The sequence below is a fragment of the Dendropsophus ebraccatus genome, chromosome 14 (genome assembly GCF_027789765.1).
Source record: "Dendropsophus ebraccatus isolate aDenEbr1 chromosome 14, aDenEbr1.pat, whole genome shotgun sequence".
Lineage (NCBI taxonomy): Eukaryota > Metazoa > Chordata > Amphibia > Anura > Hylidae > Dendropsophus > Dendropsophus ebraccatus.
This window is the reverse complement of record NC_091467.1, coordinates 27277461-27297242: the sequence shown is the minus strand read 5'-3', so window position 1 is coordinate 27297242 and position 19782 is coordinate 27277461. Positions and strand designations below refer to the sequence as shown.

Here is a 19782-nt window from a genome sequence, read left to right as displayed (position 1 = left end):
CTGTGTAAATGGACCCTAATGGTGCGTTTACACAGATTTATCTGACAGATTTTGGAAGCCAAAGCCAGGAACAGACTATAAACAGGGAACAGATCATAAAGGAAAGACTGAGATTTCTCCTGTTTTCAAATCCATCCCTGGCTTTGGCTTCCAGAATCTGTCAGATAAATCTGTGTGTGTAAACGCACCATAAGACAAAGTTGTAGTTTGACAACAGGTAATAGATCACTAGTGAGGACAAGTCACAGGATCACATACACAGCACTACACAGATGCCTGAAGGTAGTGATCACCAACCTGTGATGATCAGTACTTGCTAGGAATTGTAGTTTTGCAACAGCTGGAGAGTCGAAGGATGGAGATAGGGTTAGAATCTTTTCTTCTTTTCCAAAAACAGCATCCCTCCTGTCCACAGTCTGTATGCGGTATTGCAGCTGCAGTGTCAGTGAGTGTCAGTCTTTATGGCCCTATTCCACGGAACGATTATCGTTCATTTTCGGACGATATCGACCGCTACGGACGATAATCGTTCCGTGGAATAGAGTGCAACGATCAGCCGACATCGTTCATGTCGGCTGATCGTTGCAGTCGCTTGTTTTTCAACATGTTGAAAAACAAGCGACTGATATAGCAGCGATCTGCTGCCGTCGCTCCGCTGAATAGGAGCATCGGCAGCAGACGCTGCTATATCCTATGGGCTGCCCGGACGATCAGCGATCCTCCGAGCAGCCCCCCCGCCCTTCCCGCACTCACCTGCTCGCTGCAGCCGCGTTGAATAGCGGCGGCAGCGAGCGGCGAACGAGGAGCAAACGAGCGCTAATAGCGCTCGTTTGCTCCTCTAAAACGGCCCGTGGAATAGGGCCATTACTCTCAGTCTAGTGTTCTATTCATGAATCAGAAAGCTCAGGATGAGCTTTCATATAACATAAGGTTGTGATTAGAGTCCCTTAGGGCTGGTTCCAACTTTTTTATTCAAATGCCGAACGATCGGATTGGGGCATGCTCCAGTTGTGTTCATCTCTAGTTGTGATGCGATGCATAAGGTCAAAATGAATTAATTTGACTATATAAACCTGTAGCTACTTTGGTCTTCTATATGAGAAGCAGAATGCACAGGGTCTCGTTCACATTACATTACTATTGCACTCACATGGAGCTGGGCAAATATTCCGTCCTTGTCGCATTTGTCACCACAATGTTATTTGCTTCCCTGGGGACATGGAAATGAGGTGTGTGATGACTGAATAGTGATGGGAAGGGCACAGCCCAGGAAGGGTTACACAGATGCTGTAAACAATCAATTGCAATTACAACACTTTATTATGCAGGGGTGGTTTCCAACATGTGGCTCTCCAGCTGCTACAGAACCACAACTCCCAGCACAGCCCAGCTTCCCAGCTGCTGCAAAGCCACAAGTCCCAGTACAACTTAGCTTCCCAGCTGCTGCAGAACCACAACTCCCATTACAACCTAGCTCTTCAGCTGTTGCAGAACCACAACTCCCAGCACAACCTAGCTTCCCAGCTACTGCAGAACCACAACTCCCAGCACAACCTAGCTCTGCAGCTGCTGCAGAACCACAACTCCCAGCACAGCCTAGCTTTCCAGCTGCTGCAGAACTACAACTCCCAGCACAACCTAGCTGTCCAGCTGTTGCAGAACTACAACTCCCAGCACAACCTAGCTGTACAGCAGCAGCTGCTGCAGAACCATAACTCCCAGCACAACCTAGCTTCCCAGCTGCTGCAGAACCACAACACCCAGCACAACCTAGCTCTGCAGCTGCTGCAGAACCACAACTCCCAGCACAAGCTGGCTCTCCAGGTGTCGCAGAACCACAACTCCCAGCACGGCCTAGCTTCCCAGCTGCTGCAGAACCACAACTCCCAGCACAACCTAGCTCTGCAGCTGCTGCAGAACCACAACTCCCAGCACAAGCTGGCTCTCCAGGTGTCGCAGAACCACAACTCCCAGCACAATCTAGGTTCCCAGCTGCTGCAGAACCATAACTCCCAGCACAACCTAGCTTCCCAGCTGCTGCACAACCGCAACTCCCAGCACGGCCTAGCTTCCCAGCTGCTGCAGAACCACAACTCCCAGCACAACCTAGCTCTGCAGCTGCTGCAGAACCATAACTCCCAGCACAACCTAGCTTCCCAGCTGCTGCAGAACCATAACTCCCAGCACAACCTAGCTTCCCAGCTGCTGCAGAACCACAATTCCCAGCACGGCCTAGCTTCCCAGCTGCTGCAGAACCACAACTCCCAGCACAACCTAGCTCTGCAGCTGCTGCAGAACAACAACTCCCAGCACAAGCTGGCTCTCCAGGTGTCGCAGAACCACAACTCCCAGCACAAGCTGGCTCTCATAAGTGCAGGTGTGGGGGGAAAGTGTCCCAGTGCGTCTTAATGTCTCTAAGTATTCAAAGTTACCCCAAGTGTATAATCATACACCATGTTTGAGGACAAAGTGCGTACCCCTTTATGACATGTAAGCCATGGGATATAGATATCACAGATCAGTAACCTAGGATTTTGGGGACTTTTCTCTTGGTTGCCAGTTTCCATGGCAAGGCCAATTGGGCCATAGTGGGTTTTAAATCTACAGGCCCAGAATTATTGTATGACGTGACACTACTGATATTGAGTATTTGGTTTCTCTATTGAGCACTATAGGGTATTATAATCAATGCGCCCTTTAAAACTGAAGGTCTTTTCTTAATATACATCTGAACACACACAATACCTTTATAGATGATGCTGTTTGTGTAGAGAATGGGTGTTATATCTAAATGACATATATATATATATATGGCAACTGCAATTCTCCATCTCTGTGTAGAGAACAGAAAGTTTGTAGCTCACTTATAAATGCAACGTGAATTTTATTTACCAGATAGATATTAAATACACTAGCAGCTGGTGCGTAATTATTGGCAATTTTGTGAATATTGGATGTAATGCATGTCCATCACAATGTATAGACTCTTAGGGACAGCACAATGTCCTGTGTGCTTAGTGATACATCCCTCATTCTCATACAGCTGCATGTATAGGCATTAGGCGTATATAATAGATAGGAATGGCTATATATAGAATAGAGAAGGTCACAGTGTCCCCCAGCCCATTATAATAGTGGTTTTAGTTATTTAAAGCGTAACTATAATTTCAGTAGCCAAAAAATAAAATTCCTCAAATAAAAAGCCCACGTGTTACCCTTTAAAAAGAGCCCTAAACTGCGTTGATAGCGTGTATGCTCGCTGAGATATCCCCAGTTGTTTGGCTCAGAGGAATAAATGAATTTTTCTTCTGGCTGAGAGAATGTGGGCGTGGCCTATCCCTCATCTCCCTGGCTGCGTCCCTCCAGTCACTGACCAGCACCTTAGCAGATGTATCACACATAGCAGGATTAGATACAGCCCCAGCATACAGTATCACAATGTAAGATTAGATACAGAGCCCCAGCAGATGGTATCACACACAGTGGGATTAGATACAGTCATCTGCTCTCATTACACTGTGGGATAATGTCAGCTCCAGCTCTTCCCCTGCGCTGCTCCTCACACACAACACCCTCAGCTCTGCTACAGTATGTGACCTCTGTGAGGGGAGGGGGGAGAATGTGCTGCTAGGAGGGGGGGAGGGGCTGTGTCTGTGTCAGGGCTGTTATCTGATCCTCCTGTCACAGTCCGTACACTCAGGACAGATCTGCAGGGAGGGGGCGTGTCCAGCAGGAATGCAGAAATAAGTCACAGCCAGAGAGGGCTATAAGGGCATAATCAGCCTTCTGTATTTAAAAAAAACTGTTCATTTTAGGTTATTAATGTATATTGGAAAAATTCTTATCATGACCTAAGCTAACTAAAACTGAATGGTCAAAATATTTTATAGTTGCGCTTTAAGGCCTCATGTTTGGCCTCTATAGTATATACAGCCCTGGTGCCTGGAGATGGGTCCTAACTAGAGATGAGGGAATCTTGAGCATTCTCGCGTATGTCAGAACCCCAACCTATGGCCTATGCCTGTTTCCATGTTTTCCAGGGCTGCATCCAACTTTTTTAGGGTTTTGCACTAGAATTAAAAATAAAATAAGAATTAATACTGTCGTCTTATTGACTGATGTGGAGAAAAAACTCCGCATTGTTGTCTAAAGCTCGGATGAATGTATCCTGAAGAGATGGATAGCAACTGAAAACGAAACGTTCACCAAACTTTACTAGAAACACTGTATAATTGAGGAATTTTTACAGGCGACGTCTCAAGGACTGGTATTTTGGCTTCTTAAAGAAGTCTTCATCCATTCCCTTCTCCGTTCCTCCTGCACATTACGACTTGCTCTTTAAGACCCTGAGGATTCCAGCTTCTTAGCACAGCGAGGGCTGTGAATATCCAGATCACATTACTCAGAGTGGATTCCCCTGAATGATACATTTGTTATAAGAAGATGGTGGCAGCTGTGAGTGGGGTAAAGGTCTATGCAGGATGACTTTGTGATCTACAAGATCTGATGTATCCCAACCAGATCCTTAAAGGGGCTCAGACCATCTACATCCCTGCGCATGGCCTGGAAGGAGCTCCTCTGAGCTGGCAGTAAGCAGACCCTGCAGCCCCCCCTGCTAGTCTTCCCTTCTTCTTAAGTCTTTCTCCAGGTCTCTCATTCCTCTCCTCCACGTCTTGATGCTACACTTCAGTCTCCCTCCTTCATAAACTCTTCTGAGAAGTTTATCTCTAGTTTCCAAACTTTTTAGCCAAAGTTTCTAAACTTTCCTGAGTCCCTCATCTTGCCCTGGCTCCTATGGCTGTTGCCACCATGCTGATGTTTCTGTTGGGTACATTAGTCCTTTTGGTGGCCCCAAGCCTTTCCCAGTATGAACAGTACAGTTTTCGAGGCTTTCCCCGTTCTGAGATCAAACCTCTAAAGCCCACCTATACCAAAGCCATGGAACTGTACGAGGCGCAGTCCTGGAGAGAGGCTAGTCGTATGCTGGAGATCAGCCTGAGGCTCCACCGCCTGCTCCAGGACAGCGAAGCCTTCTGCGGTCAGAGCTGTATCGAAGAGTCCCAGATCCCTGGCCTGGAGGAACTTAAGGGAGAGGAGGAACAAGGGGACTGGAAGCTGGAGCTGCAGATGTTTGGACGGGTTCTCTCCCGGGCCGTGTGTCTGAGGAAGTGTAAAGCCACCCTGCCGGTATTCCAGCAGCCATACCCGGACAAGGAAACCCTGGAAGCTTTCCAGAGACGTGACCCCTACCAGTATCTGCACTATACCTACTTCAAGGTGAGGCGTGAAACAATTGTTTCCTTCTATTATATACCAGTATATCATCAAAAATGGCCGTAGGCACCAAGGCTATCGGACCTCAGTGCCATCCAGAGCAAAAACCTTTGTGATACCCATGTAATGGCCATGGTCACCATAATCGTAATGACCACATAGTGCCACATTAAAGGGGTGCTCCAGCGAAAACTTTTTTTTTTCTCAAATCCATAAGTACTAGAAAGTTATATAGATTTGTGATTTACTTCTATTAAAAAAAAAACCTCAAGTCTTCCAATACTTATCAGCTGCTGTATGTCCTGCAGGAAGTGGTGTATTCTTTCCAGTCTGACACAGTGCTTTCTGCTGCCACCGTTGTCCGTGTCAGGAACTGTCCAGATCAGTAGCAAATGCTCACAGAAAACCTCTCCTGCTCTGGACAGTTCCTGTCTTGGACAGCGGTGGCAGCAGAGAGCACTGTGTCAGACTGGAAAGAATACACCACTTCCTGTAGGACATACAGCAGCTGATAAGTACTGGAGGACTTGAGACTTTTAAATAGAAGTAAATTACAATTCTATATAACTTTATAATACCTGTTGATTTGAGATTTTTTTTTTAGCTGGTGTACCCCTTTAAATGGAAGCACATGGAGTCCCTATGGGGCACTCCATGTGTCAATGTATAACAGTATAGTATGATCCCATAGCTGTCTATAGACAAGATATAACAGATATGGTTCATGATACAACCATAAGCATGGGTCCTATGGCTATTCCAACATCACACCCCTTCATGCTACAATAAATAAATCCTTTGCATAGCTAAAGTTGGTTAGAGAGGCGTCCATTTTAACCATCTAATGTGACAGCCTAGCCACGATCAATGTCAGAGTCCCTGGAAAGGGGAATAATTTCTTCATTTCTTATCTCCGCTGCTCATTTTAAGAAATCTCATGCGCACGCTACAGCAAAAACCTATGCAAAAAAAAAGCCATGCGGATTTGGCTCCATTTATATCAATGGAACTGAGCTGCAATACCACTCACAAACTGAGGACAGGTGTGGCACTGTTTTTTGTTTTTTTTGTTTTTTTTTTTCTAGTCCTGGGTAACCACTTTAAAGATATAGTCACACATCATCGTTTTTTGATCGTCTTTTAATAATTACGGCCAAAAATAATGACCATGACCATGTTATTAGGACGGCTGCAAAACGACATTGTGTGAACATAGCCTAAAGGAGTATTCCAACTTGCAACACTTATGTTCTGTGGATAGGAAATAAGAGTCAGATAACAGCAATAATATAAACTGTGAAACAACTTAAAGGGGTATTCCAAGTTACACCACAGGATAGGGCAGGAATGGAGAACTTCCGACCCTCCAGCTGTTTGGCTGTCCAGGCATGATGGGAATTGTAGTTTTGCAACAGCTGGAGTGCTTAAAATTCCCCATCCCTGCCCTATCCTGTGGTGTAACTCGGAATACCCCTTTAGGGTACGTTCACACTTACCAGATCCGCAGCGTATTTTCTGCTGCGGATCCGCAGCAGATCTGCATCAGATTTCATTTAAATGACTGAACATAGCATCAAATCTGCTGCGGATCCTGTAGGTGTGAACGCACCCTCAAGTGGTCTCACAGTTAGTTTTATATTATTGCTGTCAGTTGTCATACATGGCCCATCAGTGGTTAAGATGGGAGCCTCATGAGTCTGTACAGAGGCCCGCAGGGGAAAAGTTACTATCCCCCCTATGTTTTGTAGGAGATTTATGAATGGTTTATGTGTAGGTGTCGGTCTAAAATTGTTGCAGATTTTCAATCTCTTATTTGCTTAGAAGTTTAGAACTTTTTTACATTGGTTTTCTAGTGAAATCATTGATACGTTCCCTCCTTAGATTTTTTCAAATAATTAAAAATAAACAGTGGGTGGGGCTTAGAGGAGCGGCGTGACCTCCTCCACACCATAATAAGTCATATATGTGCACCTGACTATAGTGTAACAACACGTTCTTCTAATTTATATTGGGGAGGAACTCTACAGCCTCACAACCGCCTCTACTGATCTGTACAAAATAGGGCTGTAATATGGCCTTCAAGCAGTAGAAGCCCAATTTTTAGCTAATAGAAGATGTTGTGGACTACATATACCAGCCTGCCCTGTTTGGTTTTGTCAGCATTTGCTATTATGGTCAGATTTATTGAGTGACTGTCTGGATGCAGGTGAGCGCAGCAGCGGGCCTGATCCTGGAGGCATGTGCTATATCCACTGCCAGCAACACATCGGATTTTGTGTGCTTGAGATCTCTGGGCTGAGGTCGGGGACTGCCACGTCTCCAGACATGCCCTGAATCTGTCTCCAGTCTTCACACTTAAAACCCTTCAAGCAGTGTGATTCCCAGATGCTGTAACCTGCAAAACTCCAAGCACGCTACTGCTTAAAGGGACCAAAATGTGCAATCTATTGTTCGCCATCAGCAACTATTTCAGGTTGGGTAAAAAAAAAAAATAAGATTGAGAAAAAGACAGAAAGTAAGTACCTCTTCTCCAAGCACATGACTCTTGGATGCCGACATGTCACATGATGATATGTCACTTGCAGAGATGAATGAGCAATAAGAAGAGGTGGATTTTTTTTATTTATTTATTTTTTTAATTTAGAAAAGTTTGTTTCCAGAAACAGTGCCACTCCTGTCCTCAGGCTGTATGTGGTACTACAGCTCGGCTCCATTCATTTAAAAAAATTACTGTACAACCCCTAACAGAATTAGAAAAACATGGCTGCTTTTTTCCAAAAACAGAGCCACACCTGTCCTCAGGTTGTGTGTGGTATTACAACTTGGCTCGATTTACTTCAATGCAATTGAGCTGCAGTATCCCATACTAACTGAGGACGAGAGTGGCGCTGTTTCTGGTAAAATTTCCAATTTCCAGCTAATACCTTACACTTAGGGATGGTCCGAACCTGCCGAGGTTCGGGTTCTTACGAACCCGGACTCTCGGCAATGATTCCCGCTGTCTTAAACCTCCGTGCAGAGGGTGGATAAAGCGGGAAGACCGCCTGGAAAACTGGGATATGGCCTATGGCTATGGCTGTATCCCAGTTTTCCAGGCGGTCCTCCCGCTGTATCCACCCTCTCCACGGAGGTTTAAGACAGCAGGAATCATTGCTGAGAATCCGGGTTCGTACGAACCCGAACCTCGGCAGGTTCGGACCATCCCTACTTACACTAAATTATAGTTAGCTTTAGTTTGGGGTTTCCATCATTAGGGTCCTTCAGGGAAGGAGGCCCAAGACCACTTCCCAGTTTGCCAACCTGCCTTAACGTTACTGTGATAATAATATGTCTGATTCCTCACATTTCTTCTAGATCAATGAACTGGAAAAAGCAGTGTCCGCGGCCCACACCTTCTTACAGAAGAATCCCACTCATGAAATGACGCTAAGATACATGAATTACTACAAAACCCTCCTGGAGGTTGACGAGTTTCTCATAGATCTGGAGGCTCAACCATATGAGGTAAGAGGTTCTCCAAACTCAACATAAGGCATTACCAAGATACACATTAAAGGGGAACTCCGGATAAGAAAAACTTGTTTTCTATTAAAAGTACATTAAAAGTTATATAGATGTGTCTATACAATGTATTACTGTATCTGTACGGTTCTGCCACACTGGTAGCTGATAGAAATCCAGGAAGTGAAAAAAAATGGGCAGGGCGTGATATCCCAGGAAGCGCGGCTGGATCCCCCAATCCCCTGAGTGATTCACCATTTCTAACCGGCCAGAAGCTAAAATTATTATGTTAATTTGCTTTCCCTGAGACCCATTGGCATCACAACATATGGGGGTAAATTCGCCCCTGCAAGCCCCTGGGACGAAGGAATATTTAATGAAAAAATAACAATTACATTTTAATCCCCTCCTCCATGAGGTATAAATAGGCTCCACCTCCCCCTAGACCTCAGTCCAATTATAAAGAAACATAAAACACAGGGAGGGAGTCTTGTGATGCCAATGGGTCTCAGGGAAAACAAATTAACATAATAATTTTAGCTTCCCTTACGCCCCATTGGCATCACAACATATGGGGAATTAGCAAGCATTATCCCCAATGGGCGGGTTATTTATTACATCCGCATTAAGAACAGATCTTGCAACGAAGTAAAAAAAGATTGAGGTCTAGGGGGAGGTGGAGCCTATTTATACCTCAAGGAGGAGGGGATTAAAATTTAATTGTTATTTTTTCATTAAATATTCCTTCATCCCATGGGCTCGCAGGGGCGAATTTACCCCATATGTTGTGATGCCAATGGGACTTAAGGGAAGCAGGTTTTGCACTAATTGTGCAGAAGTGTGCAGTGAAATTAGGGCTGTGTTCACACATGTTGGAGTGCCATTGCAGTACTGCAGCGTATTCACAAAAATGATGCAGTAACACAAGTAAATGATGCTAAATGGCAGAGAGGATCAGAGCCTTATTGTGGGGCTCAACTTCAAAGATAACAGATGCTTGATCATAATATGTGTGTGGAAATGAAAAGAAAAAAAAATTCAAAAAGTTCTTTACTTTATTCCAATATCGGCGTTACAGGTAGAAAATACAGCGTGCTGTGTGGTGTTACAGGCAGAGAATACAGCGTGCTGTGTGGTGTTACAGGTTGAGAATACAGCGTACTGTGTGGTGTTACAGGTAGAGAATACAGTGTCCTGTGTGGTGTTACAGGTAGAGAATACAGCGTGCTGTGTGGTGTTACAGGTAGAGAATACAGTGTGCTGTGTGGTGTTACAGGTAGAGAATACAGTGTGCTGTGTGGTGTTACAGGTTGAGAATACAGCGTACTGTGTGGTGTTACAGGTAGAGAATACAGCGTCCTGTGTGGTGTTACATGTAGAGAATACAGCGTACTGTGTGGTGTTACAGGTAGAGAATACAGTGTGCTGTGTGGTGTTACAGGTTGAGAATACAGCGTGCTGTGTGGTGTTACAGGTAGAGAATACAGTGTGCTGTGTGGTGTTACAGGTAGAGAATACAGTGTGCTGTGTGGTGTTACAGGTAGAGAATACAGTGTGGTGTTACAGGTAGAGAATACAGCGTGCTGTGTGGTGTTACAGGTAGAGAATACAGTGTGCTGTGTGGCTTGACAAAGTGGAGTTCCTCCACGAAACGTCGCAGAATCCGGCGTCTGCTCCCGCGACGCCGATCACCTCCATGAGGACGGCAGAGCTCTGATTGAGCCTTAAAGGACTTTTCCGTCTCTCACACAGCATCTGAAGATTATGAGCACGAGTGTTGGGTGATATACCTTATGTGCATTGTTATCCTGAAATTATTTTGGATAAAGAAACTGAAAAGAATTTTATGGTGTGTATCTTCTGTTTTCTTGGTCTGCTTCTCCTGCCAAGATTCTTGAATTTTTTGGTGGTGGTGGTGGGGGGGGAGGGGGGGTTAGGGGGATTGTTTAACTATAATCTAATGTGTACACTCATCTCAACTCTTTTAGGAGAAATGATGCACCTGAACAGGACTGGCCAAAGATGATGAGGGTCTGATAGTCTATTCAGTTAAATAAACCTTAGAATGGCGTGAACCTTAAAACTGGCAACTATAGATGCGCAAATCTCGAACAAGCTCGGGTTCGTCCCAACCCAAATATGCAGCATTTGATTACCGGTGGCTGAAGATGTTGGATGCAGCCCTAGCGAGCCTATGGCTGTATCCATGTTTTCCAGGCAGGGTAAAAGGATAACTCCGGGCCAAAATCTATTTATTAATATGTTATTTCATAAGCAAAGTTAGACAAATTCCTAATGTACACTAATTATAGGAAATGCACATATATTGCTATTTTCCTCAATTTAGTAGATCAGGCAGTCTTCAATTTCTCAAAAAAAAAAATGTGACGTCACGACCCCGTCTATACCAGAAGGGTCCAGCAGGGGGCTTGCTTCTTTCCCCCCGCAAGAGGCCGCTCCAGTGCCACCCGGCGGCTCCAGATCCCACCCGTGGCCAGGCAAATTCATCCTCCTCCCTGCTGCACAGGACAGGGCTGGTGTAAAAGAGCGGCCCTTCAGCAGCAGAAAGCACAGGGAGGGCCCTGTTATCATTTTTTACATGTAATTTCTACATATACTGCACCCCCTGCTGGACCTTTCAGGTATAAACCGGGTCGTGACGTAACTTTTTTTTTTTTTTGCGAAATTGAAGCCTGTCTGATCTACTAAATTGAGGGAAATAACACTATGGAGAGATTTATGAAAGGGTGTAAATATACACCTGGTGTAAACTGCCCACAGCAACCAATCACAGCTCCTCTTATATTTTACCAGAGCTGAAAGCTGAGCTGTGATTGGTTGCTGTGGGCAGTTTGCACCAGGTGTATATTTACGCCCTTTCATAAATCTCTCCCTATATGTGCATTTCCCATAATTAGTATATATTAGGAATTTGTCTAACTTTGCTTATGTAATAACATATTAAAAAATAGATTTTGGCCGGAGTTGTCCTTTGAGGCTGCATCTAACTTTTTCAGCCACCGATAATCAAATGCTGCATGCTCAGGTTTGGTCAAACCCAATCGTGCTCGAGCTTCGCTCATCTCTACTGGCTACTACATCTACTACTGATGTTACATTTCCAGCCATTTAGTGATTACAGATTGTCTTTTATGGGGAACCTGTTTCTAATCGAGGATCTGAACCTCCACAGGGAGTGTTTGTCAAAGCAGTAAAGTCCTACAACGCTGGAGACTTCCGACGCAGCATTGAGGACATGGAGCAAGCTCTGCCCATGTACTATAAGGCGTACAACACCTGCCTTACCGACTGCGAGGGGGTCTATGAGATGAGGGAGTTCAAAGACTTCTATCCAGCTGTTGCAGGTAAGAAAAATCAAATGTATTTAAGGGGTGGAGCTGTGACAACAACAGTATGCAAATGAGTGCCCTTCCAGAAGGAAAAATCTCATCGCCTACTAGCCAAACCAAATCCGAACCAATCAGCATATTACAAAAGCAAAAAATGATGTCTTCAGGGTCGCAGCGGCTATTACATGACACAAAATGGTCAGTATATGTTATGGTACTGATAGATTCCCTTTAAAGGGGTTGTCTAGGATCAGAAGAATATGGCTGCTTTTTTTTTTTTTTTTTTTTTTTACCAGAAATAGCGCCACTCATGTCCTCAGTTTCTGTTTGGTATTACAGTTTGGTTCCATTGACAAACCCTTTAAAGAGGTTTCTCATCAATATAACCCTCCACATACCCTCTCTGGACCCCGGTTTATGAACCAGATAAAGGAGGCACTATGTAAGAGCAGGTTCCTCTCCAGTAAACCATGCATATCCATATGTTATTTGGTCATATCAGCTTGTAGTATTACACTTGGGTTGTTCTTACCCCAGATTCCAGAAGACAGATCAGCAGCCATACATTGATTAACATTTGTTTTTAGAGAAGCAGTTGCTGACGGGAGGCCATTATTCCTTTTCTAATGTATCTTTATAGTGGTTGAAGGTCAGTTTTCATAAGACAAGCTCCGCATTCCCTGTATAGACAATGTGTTTTTTTTCTCTCTGGGTCCTGGGGTCAGTTTTGCAGCTTAGAAGTTTCATTAGGGATATAGCAGGGTCAGTTTTGTCTGATGTTAGGGTCAGTGTTCAAGGATAGATCTAGGGAAATAGTCAGGAAAAGCTCATTTAGGTCAGTTTTTAAAGTTTCTGATTGAATTTATGACAGCTAACTTCATCATTTTTTTGCCATACATAATGCGACCTTACTGTAAGTCCTGGGGGTATCTGAACACTGGTAGCAGCTGAAATCACCAGTGGGGGGAGCTTGCTGCATACAGTACAACAAACTGTGAACAAAATACAGTGAAATACAATGATCTCAGATTACCCAGAAGTAGGTAACTAGGTCTAAGAGCACTTTACAAGACAAGCTAACAATTTTAAAAAGTTGTAAATCTGTAAACTAGCAAGATTTCATAATAGGAGCTCTGAGTGTCCCCATCCTGATACTGTACTGGGTAGAAAGCCCTCTCATTTTAACCCACTGATACTTGATTGACTGCTTGTCCGTGTGGAGATCCTCCTGTGGAAGCGGGCATCGCCTCTCCCTGCTGCCGGAGGACTGAGTGTGAGTGAGGCTGCGCCGCCCTCCTACTCTGGTGCTTGGGCGTAACCCAAGTGGTGGAGCTTTAACTCCCCAGAGCCTCATCCAGACAGTTCCCGCCGCTGCCGCACACATGTGGCCGCCATATTGCCTACACATGGGGCAGGATAGTGTATGACTGCTGCTTCCCTCTGACCCCTGGAATTAACCCCTTCACCGCCAGGCAGTCGGCACTGGTACCAGCACCAGCAGATTTGCAGCCACCTGTGGGGTTGTGTGTGTGGACGGAGAGTTAACTGATTAACCCTTTCTTTACTGATACAGTGTTCTTTATCTCCCTACATTTTTTTTTGGGTGGTGGCAGCAAAATTTTATCTATATTTATGTAAGGAATCCGACACTTTAATGAGGCATACAATGTTAAAAAGTGGACGTTCACTTTTATATCTGAGGATTTTTACTATCCTATTTCCCCCTTTTAGATCATCTTGCCGATGTCCTGGAATGTAAGGTTCAGTGCGTATCTAACCTGACCCCGAACGTCGGGGGCTACTTTGTTCATAAGTTTGTGGCCACCATGTATCACTATCTGCAATTTGCATATTACAAGCGTAAGTAATTACCCGTTATATACTGTATATTGTGTATATATACTGTATAACAATATAAAATATATTGCCGTCCACATGTATCATTTATGTTTCAGTGAACGATGTAAAGAACGCTGTGCAGTGTGTGTCCAGCTATATGCTCTTTGATCCGACGGATACCGTGATGCAGCAAAATCTGGCGTATTACAAGTTTTATAAAGAGAAGTGGGACTTGGAGGATACGGACTTCAACCCCAGAGAGGTAACTCTAACGCCTTTTCCGACCCAAATGGTTACTGCATCTTCTTTTACGTGCAGTATCCATAGTTACCATGGGGTTGCAGCAAATTCACCAGCAGTGATGGGAAGCAGGGAATATAGTCTTCTGTATTAGTATATAAGTACTATGCATCAGGCTGGCACTGCTTATAATATGCTCCTAGGCAGGGCCGTATTTACCACTAGGCACCCGTGGTCCGGTGCCTAGGGCAGCACCTTGCAGGGGGGCAGCACCAGGGAGCTGGGGGACAGAAAAAACTATTTTTTTTTTTGTTTAAATTTGTTTAGTTTCCCTCCTCCCGTTCAGACTTGCCAGTAAATCTGGTGTCTTTTCCAGGGGGGTGGGGGGTATGGTGGTATTGGTCAGGTCTGGTATCGCCAATAGGTGCGTGAAGATGGGGCATCTTCAGGTTTAGTGCCTAGGGCAGCAGCAGCTGTTAATACAGCCCTGCTCCTAGGACTTTATTTTTAGGGGGGCTATGCTGGGATTCTTATGGGGTTCCACTGCTGGCGCTATTAATACTTTTAAAAAAATAGATTTTTTATTTTTTTTTAAGTCAACTGGTGTCAGAAAGTTATACAGATTTGTAAATTACTTTTATTCAAAAATCAGCTGCTGTCAGTTCTGCAGACTTTCGAGTTTGATATGGAGATCAATGCTGCCACCTCTGTCTGTGACAGGAACTGCCCAGAGCAGGAGAGGTTTTCTATGGGGAACGGGCAGCAAATTGGAAAGAATATGCCACTTCCTGCAGGACATACAGCAGCTGATAAGTACTGGAAGGCTTGTTTGTTTGTTTTTTTATATATAATATGCAATTCTATATAACTTTCTTGCATTTTTTTTAAAATTACTATGTAGTCATGTTTTTTGTAGCATTGGATAACCCCTTTAAGGGAAATGTACTGTATATTAACCTATCAATGTCTCTCTTCTGTACAGGAAGCTATGAGGTATCATAACCAGACCACCCGGCACAAGGAGTTGTTACAGTTCGCCAAAGATTTCCTCCGTCGAGATGACGATGAGGTAAAAATAATTCAATCTTAAAAAGTAGTTAATCTTCAGTAAGCTAAGAGGGGTGTATTAGCAGGGGAAAACACCTTAAGGCTATGTTCACACTGCGTATATGTACGCGCTAAACTCCGGCCGGGGATTTACGCTACTTGCGGCCGGCTACGTACGGAGCTCGAACTTACGCCCGCAGTCTACTTACGCTTCCCGAGTGCCCTACGTAGCGATCTGACAGCGGTCTTTTACTTGTAAATCTTCGCCTAGCCCCGGACACCCCACAGAACTTTTTGGATCGGCACAAAAAGCTTGAAAAATGAAGAAATCACCACTACGTACGGGACCGCATGTTACGCTACAGGCGTAAGTTACGGCATTTCCGTCCTCAAACAATGGTCTGGTTCATTTTTTTACGGCGCCGCATACGATCCTGGCGTAAGTTCTTACGTAGTGTGAACTGTGCCGCCGTACATTGTATACTTTCCTTTGTACGCAAACTACGTAAGTCTCCGGCCGCTTATTCACGGAACGCGCTATGTCTGGAGACTTACGTAGTGTGAACATAGCCTAAGAATGGATAGGACCTTTAGTCCTCCAGTGGTCACCTTTTATTCTGATCACACTGGAACAAGGACTTCCACAGGGTCGTCCCATGCTCCATGGACTGGCACAGTGAAGACAAGGCTGCCCTGTAGATGCTAGTGCTTATGGGGCACACCCTGTATGAGATCCGGCCTGATCCTGTTTGCCATGCCCATGAAGGCACAGCTTTTACCATAAGCAACTCAATTCTTCCACAAGTGTAGGCACAGTCTCCTACACAGGTTAGTAGCAGGTAACCCTCGAACTGGAGTGTGATGGAGGTGTTTGGAACTTCACCCTAGCCCCAGTTGTGTCACTAGTCCCTGTCTCTTCCCTGAGGTGAATCTTAAATGCTTGGCTCCCAGCTTTTCCCAAAAGTCTTTACTAATTCTGGAGCTGTAGCTCCCAACTGCGGGGTGCCAGTTTCTGAAGTCTTATAGCAGGGTATCCCCTTGGTCCAAGGCCCTGACAGGCTGTATAATTGTTTTCTCTTTTCCTTCTCTTCAGTCTTTTTCTTGCTCTCTGAAGGGATTGGGATAGAATGAATCGCAGAATATTGTTTTTTGCAGACTCTGCACACTCCCTTCTAAGTGGAGGATGCATCGCGCTCCAAGCACCTTCTGATATGAAGGGGAAAACTTCATTTTTCTCTCTGTAGAGAGGCTAGGCTAAGGGCCCTATTACATGCCGAATTAGACAGAATCGGGCAGATATCCCCCTGTGTAATAAAAACAATAATCAGGCGAAAAGTTGATTATCAGCTAATCATTGTCTTTCAACATGTTGAGGCCATATTACACAGCTCCTCGGCTGATTGTTGTCTTTATTGCAGGGGGCGATATGTGTCCTAATCAAGTATAGGACCCTTAAAGGTCATTGTCCACGGACTGTGGGTCGCCATGTGTTACAGTGAGGCTTATGAGATAGGGGGGGAGATTTATCAGACATGGTCTAAAGTGAAACTGGATCAGTTGCCCCTAGCAACCAATCAGATTCCACCTTTTATTTTCCAAAGAGTCTGTGAGGAATGAAAGGTGGAATCTGATTGGTTGCTAGGGGCAACTGCGCCAGTTTCACTTTATACCATGTTTGATAAATCTCCCAAGATGTTCGAAGATCTCCCAGGTGTTCGTATCTGTCCATGCTCCCCGTGTCCTCCTGGCTTGTCTCCGCGCTCACTGCAGCTGCTGGTGGCTCTTCCAAACCTGTCTCTGTAGGGACAGCCTGCTTGGCCAATCACTACCCAAGACGGGACAGCACCACGGCCAGTGATTGGCTAAGCAGGCTGTTAATACACAGACGGACTAGGAAGTGTTCACAGCGGCCGCTGTGAGCGGGAGACCCAGGGACCCATGATCATCGAGTCGCCTAATAGGCTAAGTTTATGCCGCAGGAAGGTAAGCATTTACTCCTAATGATCCTTAAAATAGGCAGTGGTTGAATCTATGGACTATGATATAGTAATGTCTATAAGACTATGAAGGGCATTGAACTCCTGACAGATAACAACATTCCTCCGATCCAAAGTTTTCCATTATCTGCGTAGATACTATGTCTTTCCTTATAAACAGGACTTTAGTCATTGATCTGGTGGTGATCTATTGACACTGGTATTTATTATGATGAGTCATGTACAGAGACTTATTTTATGTATGGTGGCATCCCCCAACAGGAAGGAGAGAAGGATCTGGAATGTTGGAATATCATATATTATATATTTCATTGCAGATTGAAATTGCAACATTGCAAGACACAGAACCTCCCCCGTCTGATGCAGAATTTGAAGGAGAAGGAGACTATGAAGAAGGGATTTACTCCGAGTGGTGGACGCAACCCAAGTCTAAAGGGGACCTGGCAGAGAAATCAGAAGGAGTGTAGGTGAAGATCACAAGAGGTTCCGAAAATGGCTGCTCCCCTCCAGGAATAGCACCCCACTACAGTCCACAGGCTGTGTCTGGTACTGCAGTATAACCCTATTCACTTGAATGAGGATGAACTGCAATTCCAGCCACAGCCACAGAGTGGCACTATTCCTGGAACAGCGCAGCCATGTCTTTCATACCTCATCTACAGTTCATTGACGGACCACACCCCCCAATTTGGGACTCTTGCCAACAAAAATTGGGATTGTATAGGAAGATCATGAACCAGTCATCTGCAGACAACATTATACTTTTCGTACTCTGGGCCCGGAGGCTCATGCTAGCATTTTATTTTTTTCAATAATGGACACACCCAACAGTATTGTGTGAAAATAAAATGTCTTCAATTGTGATCAGAAGAATACTATGCTAATGTGATATAAGAAAAAGAACAAAAACTGAGTGGAATGGGATTGGTTTGTGCCATAGCCAAGTAGTGGTATGAATGGAGTCATATGGACATTTAAAGGGGTACTCCAGTTTTATGTCACTGAAGCATAATCATTGCATAATGAAATGGTCCCTTTACAATTCCTCAACTTGCTGTTCATGAATAATAATAAAAAAATCTTTCTTACCAGTAAAGACCTAGGGGGAGATTTATCAAACTGATGTAACGTAGAATTGTCTTAGTTGCCTCAGCAACCAATCAGATCCCACCTTTCATTTTTCAAAGAGTCTGTGAGGGATGAAAGGTGGAATCTGATTGGTTGCTAGGGGCAACTGAGCCAGTTTAACTTTACACCAGTTTGATAAGTCTCCCCCCTAGTACTTTGACAGCTGAGCCTTTGTGCGGTTGCATCCAATGTAGACAATAGACTAATACATTGCAGCAAACAGCAAAGAGAGTGGAGAGCCCTGTCCTGCTAGTATATGTAGGATTGTCGAGACTTAGCTAGCAAATGCCTGGCCATCTTTAAAGGGGTTATCCAGGATCAGAAAAAACACAGCTACTTTCTTGCAAAATCAGCACCACCCCTGTCCTCGGGTCGTGTGTGGTATTACAATTCAGTTCGATTCACTTCAATAGAACTGACAGGAGAAATTATGTTTCTTGAAGAAAGTGGCCATGTTTTTCCAAGCCCATTAAATGTTGCTGATTTCTCAAAAAACAGCACCACCCCTGTTCCCAGGTTGTGTGTGGTATTACAACTTCAGCCAACAGGTATCATGTACAAAGGTGGCCATACATTATCAGTCACTGAGTGATCATTCAGCCCACAGCTCTCTCGTGACTTCCTTATACACATTGGGGGAGATTTATCAAACATGGTGTAAAGTAAAGTGAAACTGGCTCAGTTGCCCCTAGCAACCAATCAGATTCCACTTTTCATTCCTTACAGACTCTTTTGAGAATGAAAGGTGGAATCTGATTGGTTACTAGGGGCAACTGAGCCAGTTTTACTTTACACCATGTTTGATAAATCTCCCCCATTATGTTTGGCACGGCCAAATGTTCATGTACTCCCTCTGGTGCTGGCTTATCCTTCCCACAATAGGGTCGGTCTCGCCACCAACGTCCTCTCTCTGTCAGGAGGCCCCCCGTACAGCTTAGAAACGGGTACCTTTTAGGTTGGTGAATTCGTAGTTGGAGTGCAGTTGCAATACCTGAACGTACATTTGGCGGGGACAAGTGCAGACACAGCATTTCGACCTCTTGGGTCTTTATAACACATAACCTTTTTTCTTTTAAATGACACTAATGTGAAGTAGTAACTCCCTTTGTGCACATAAGAAAATGACAAGTGACTGCAAGCTATGGCAGCCAATAAAGCAGAGAGTTTCTGTTCTTTATCATCTGATTTTTCTTTTTTTGCCCTATATACCAGCCCTGCCTATTACGTATCCTTGCAGTAGTTCATGGCTGTGGCCACTAGATGGCAGTGTAGTGCATGCCTCAATCACCATTGCGTTCTGTACAAATCCTTGCATAACTTCAAATTGTCTATAGGTGGCAGTAGAGAGGTTTTCTTTTTTCTTCTTTTTCTAGGAGATCTTATTTGCATAAAACTCAATTCAGAAG

At 44.6% G+C, this 19782-nt stretch overlaps 1 protein-coding gene across 1 annotated transcript; it reads left to right on the top strand.

Moving 5' to 3' along the window:
• The first annotated feature begins 4383 nt into the window (after positions 1 to 4383).
• P3H4 (prolyl 3-hydroxylase family member 4 (inactive)) lies at positions 4384 to 19060 on the top strand. The gene is made up of 7 exons (XM_069951796.1): positions 4384 to 5277; positions 8629 to 8778; positions 11969 to 12140; positions 13857 to 13985; positions 14081 to 14226; positions 15187 to 15273; positions 17566 to 19060. The coding sequence occupies exons 1-7, from the start codon at positions 4795 to 4797 to the stop codon at positions 17713 to 17715; spliced, it is 1317 nt and encodes a 438-aa protein (XP_069807897.1). The 5' UTR covers positions 4384 to 4794; the 3' UTR covers positions 17716 to 19060.
• Positions 19061 to 19782: the final 722 nt, after the last annotated feature.

Excerpts from the sequence above, each read along its gene's own strand:
- P3H4 (XM_069951796.1), top strand. The coding sequence starts at position 4,795 with ATGGCTGTTGCCACCATGCTGATGTTTCTGTTGGGTACATTAGTCCTT. Across the intron at positions 8,779-11,968 it reads TGGAGGCTCAACCATATGAG|GGAGTGTTTGTCAAAGCAGT; the intron begins GTAAGAGGTTCT and ends GAACCTCCACAG. Across the intron at positions 13,986-14,080 it reads GCAATTTGCATATTACAAGC|TGAACGATGTAAAGAACGCT; the intron begins GTAAGTAATTAC and ends TTTATGTTTCAG.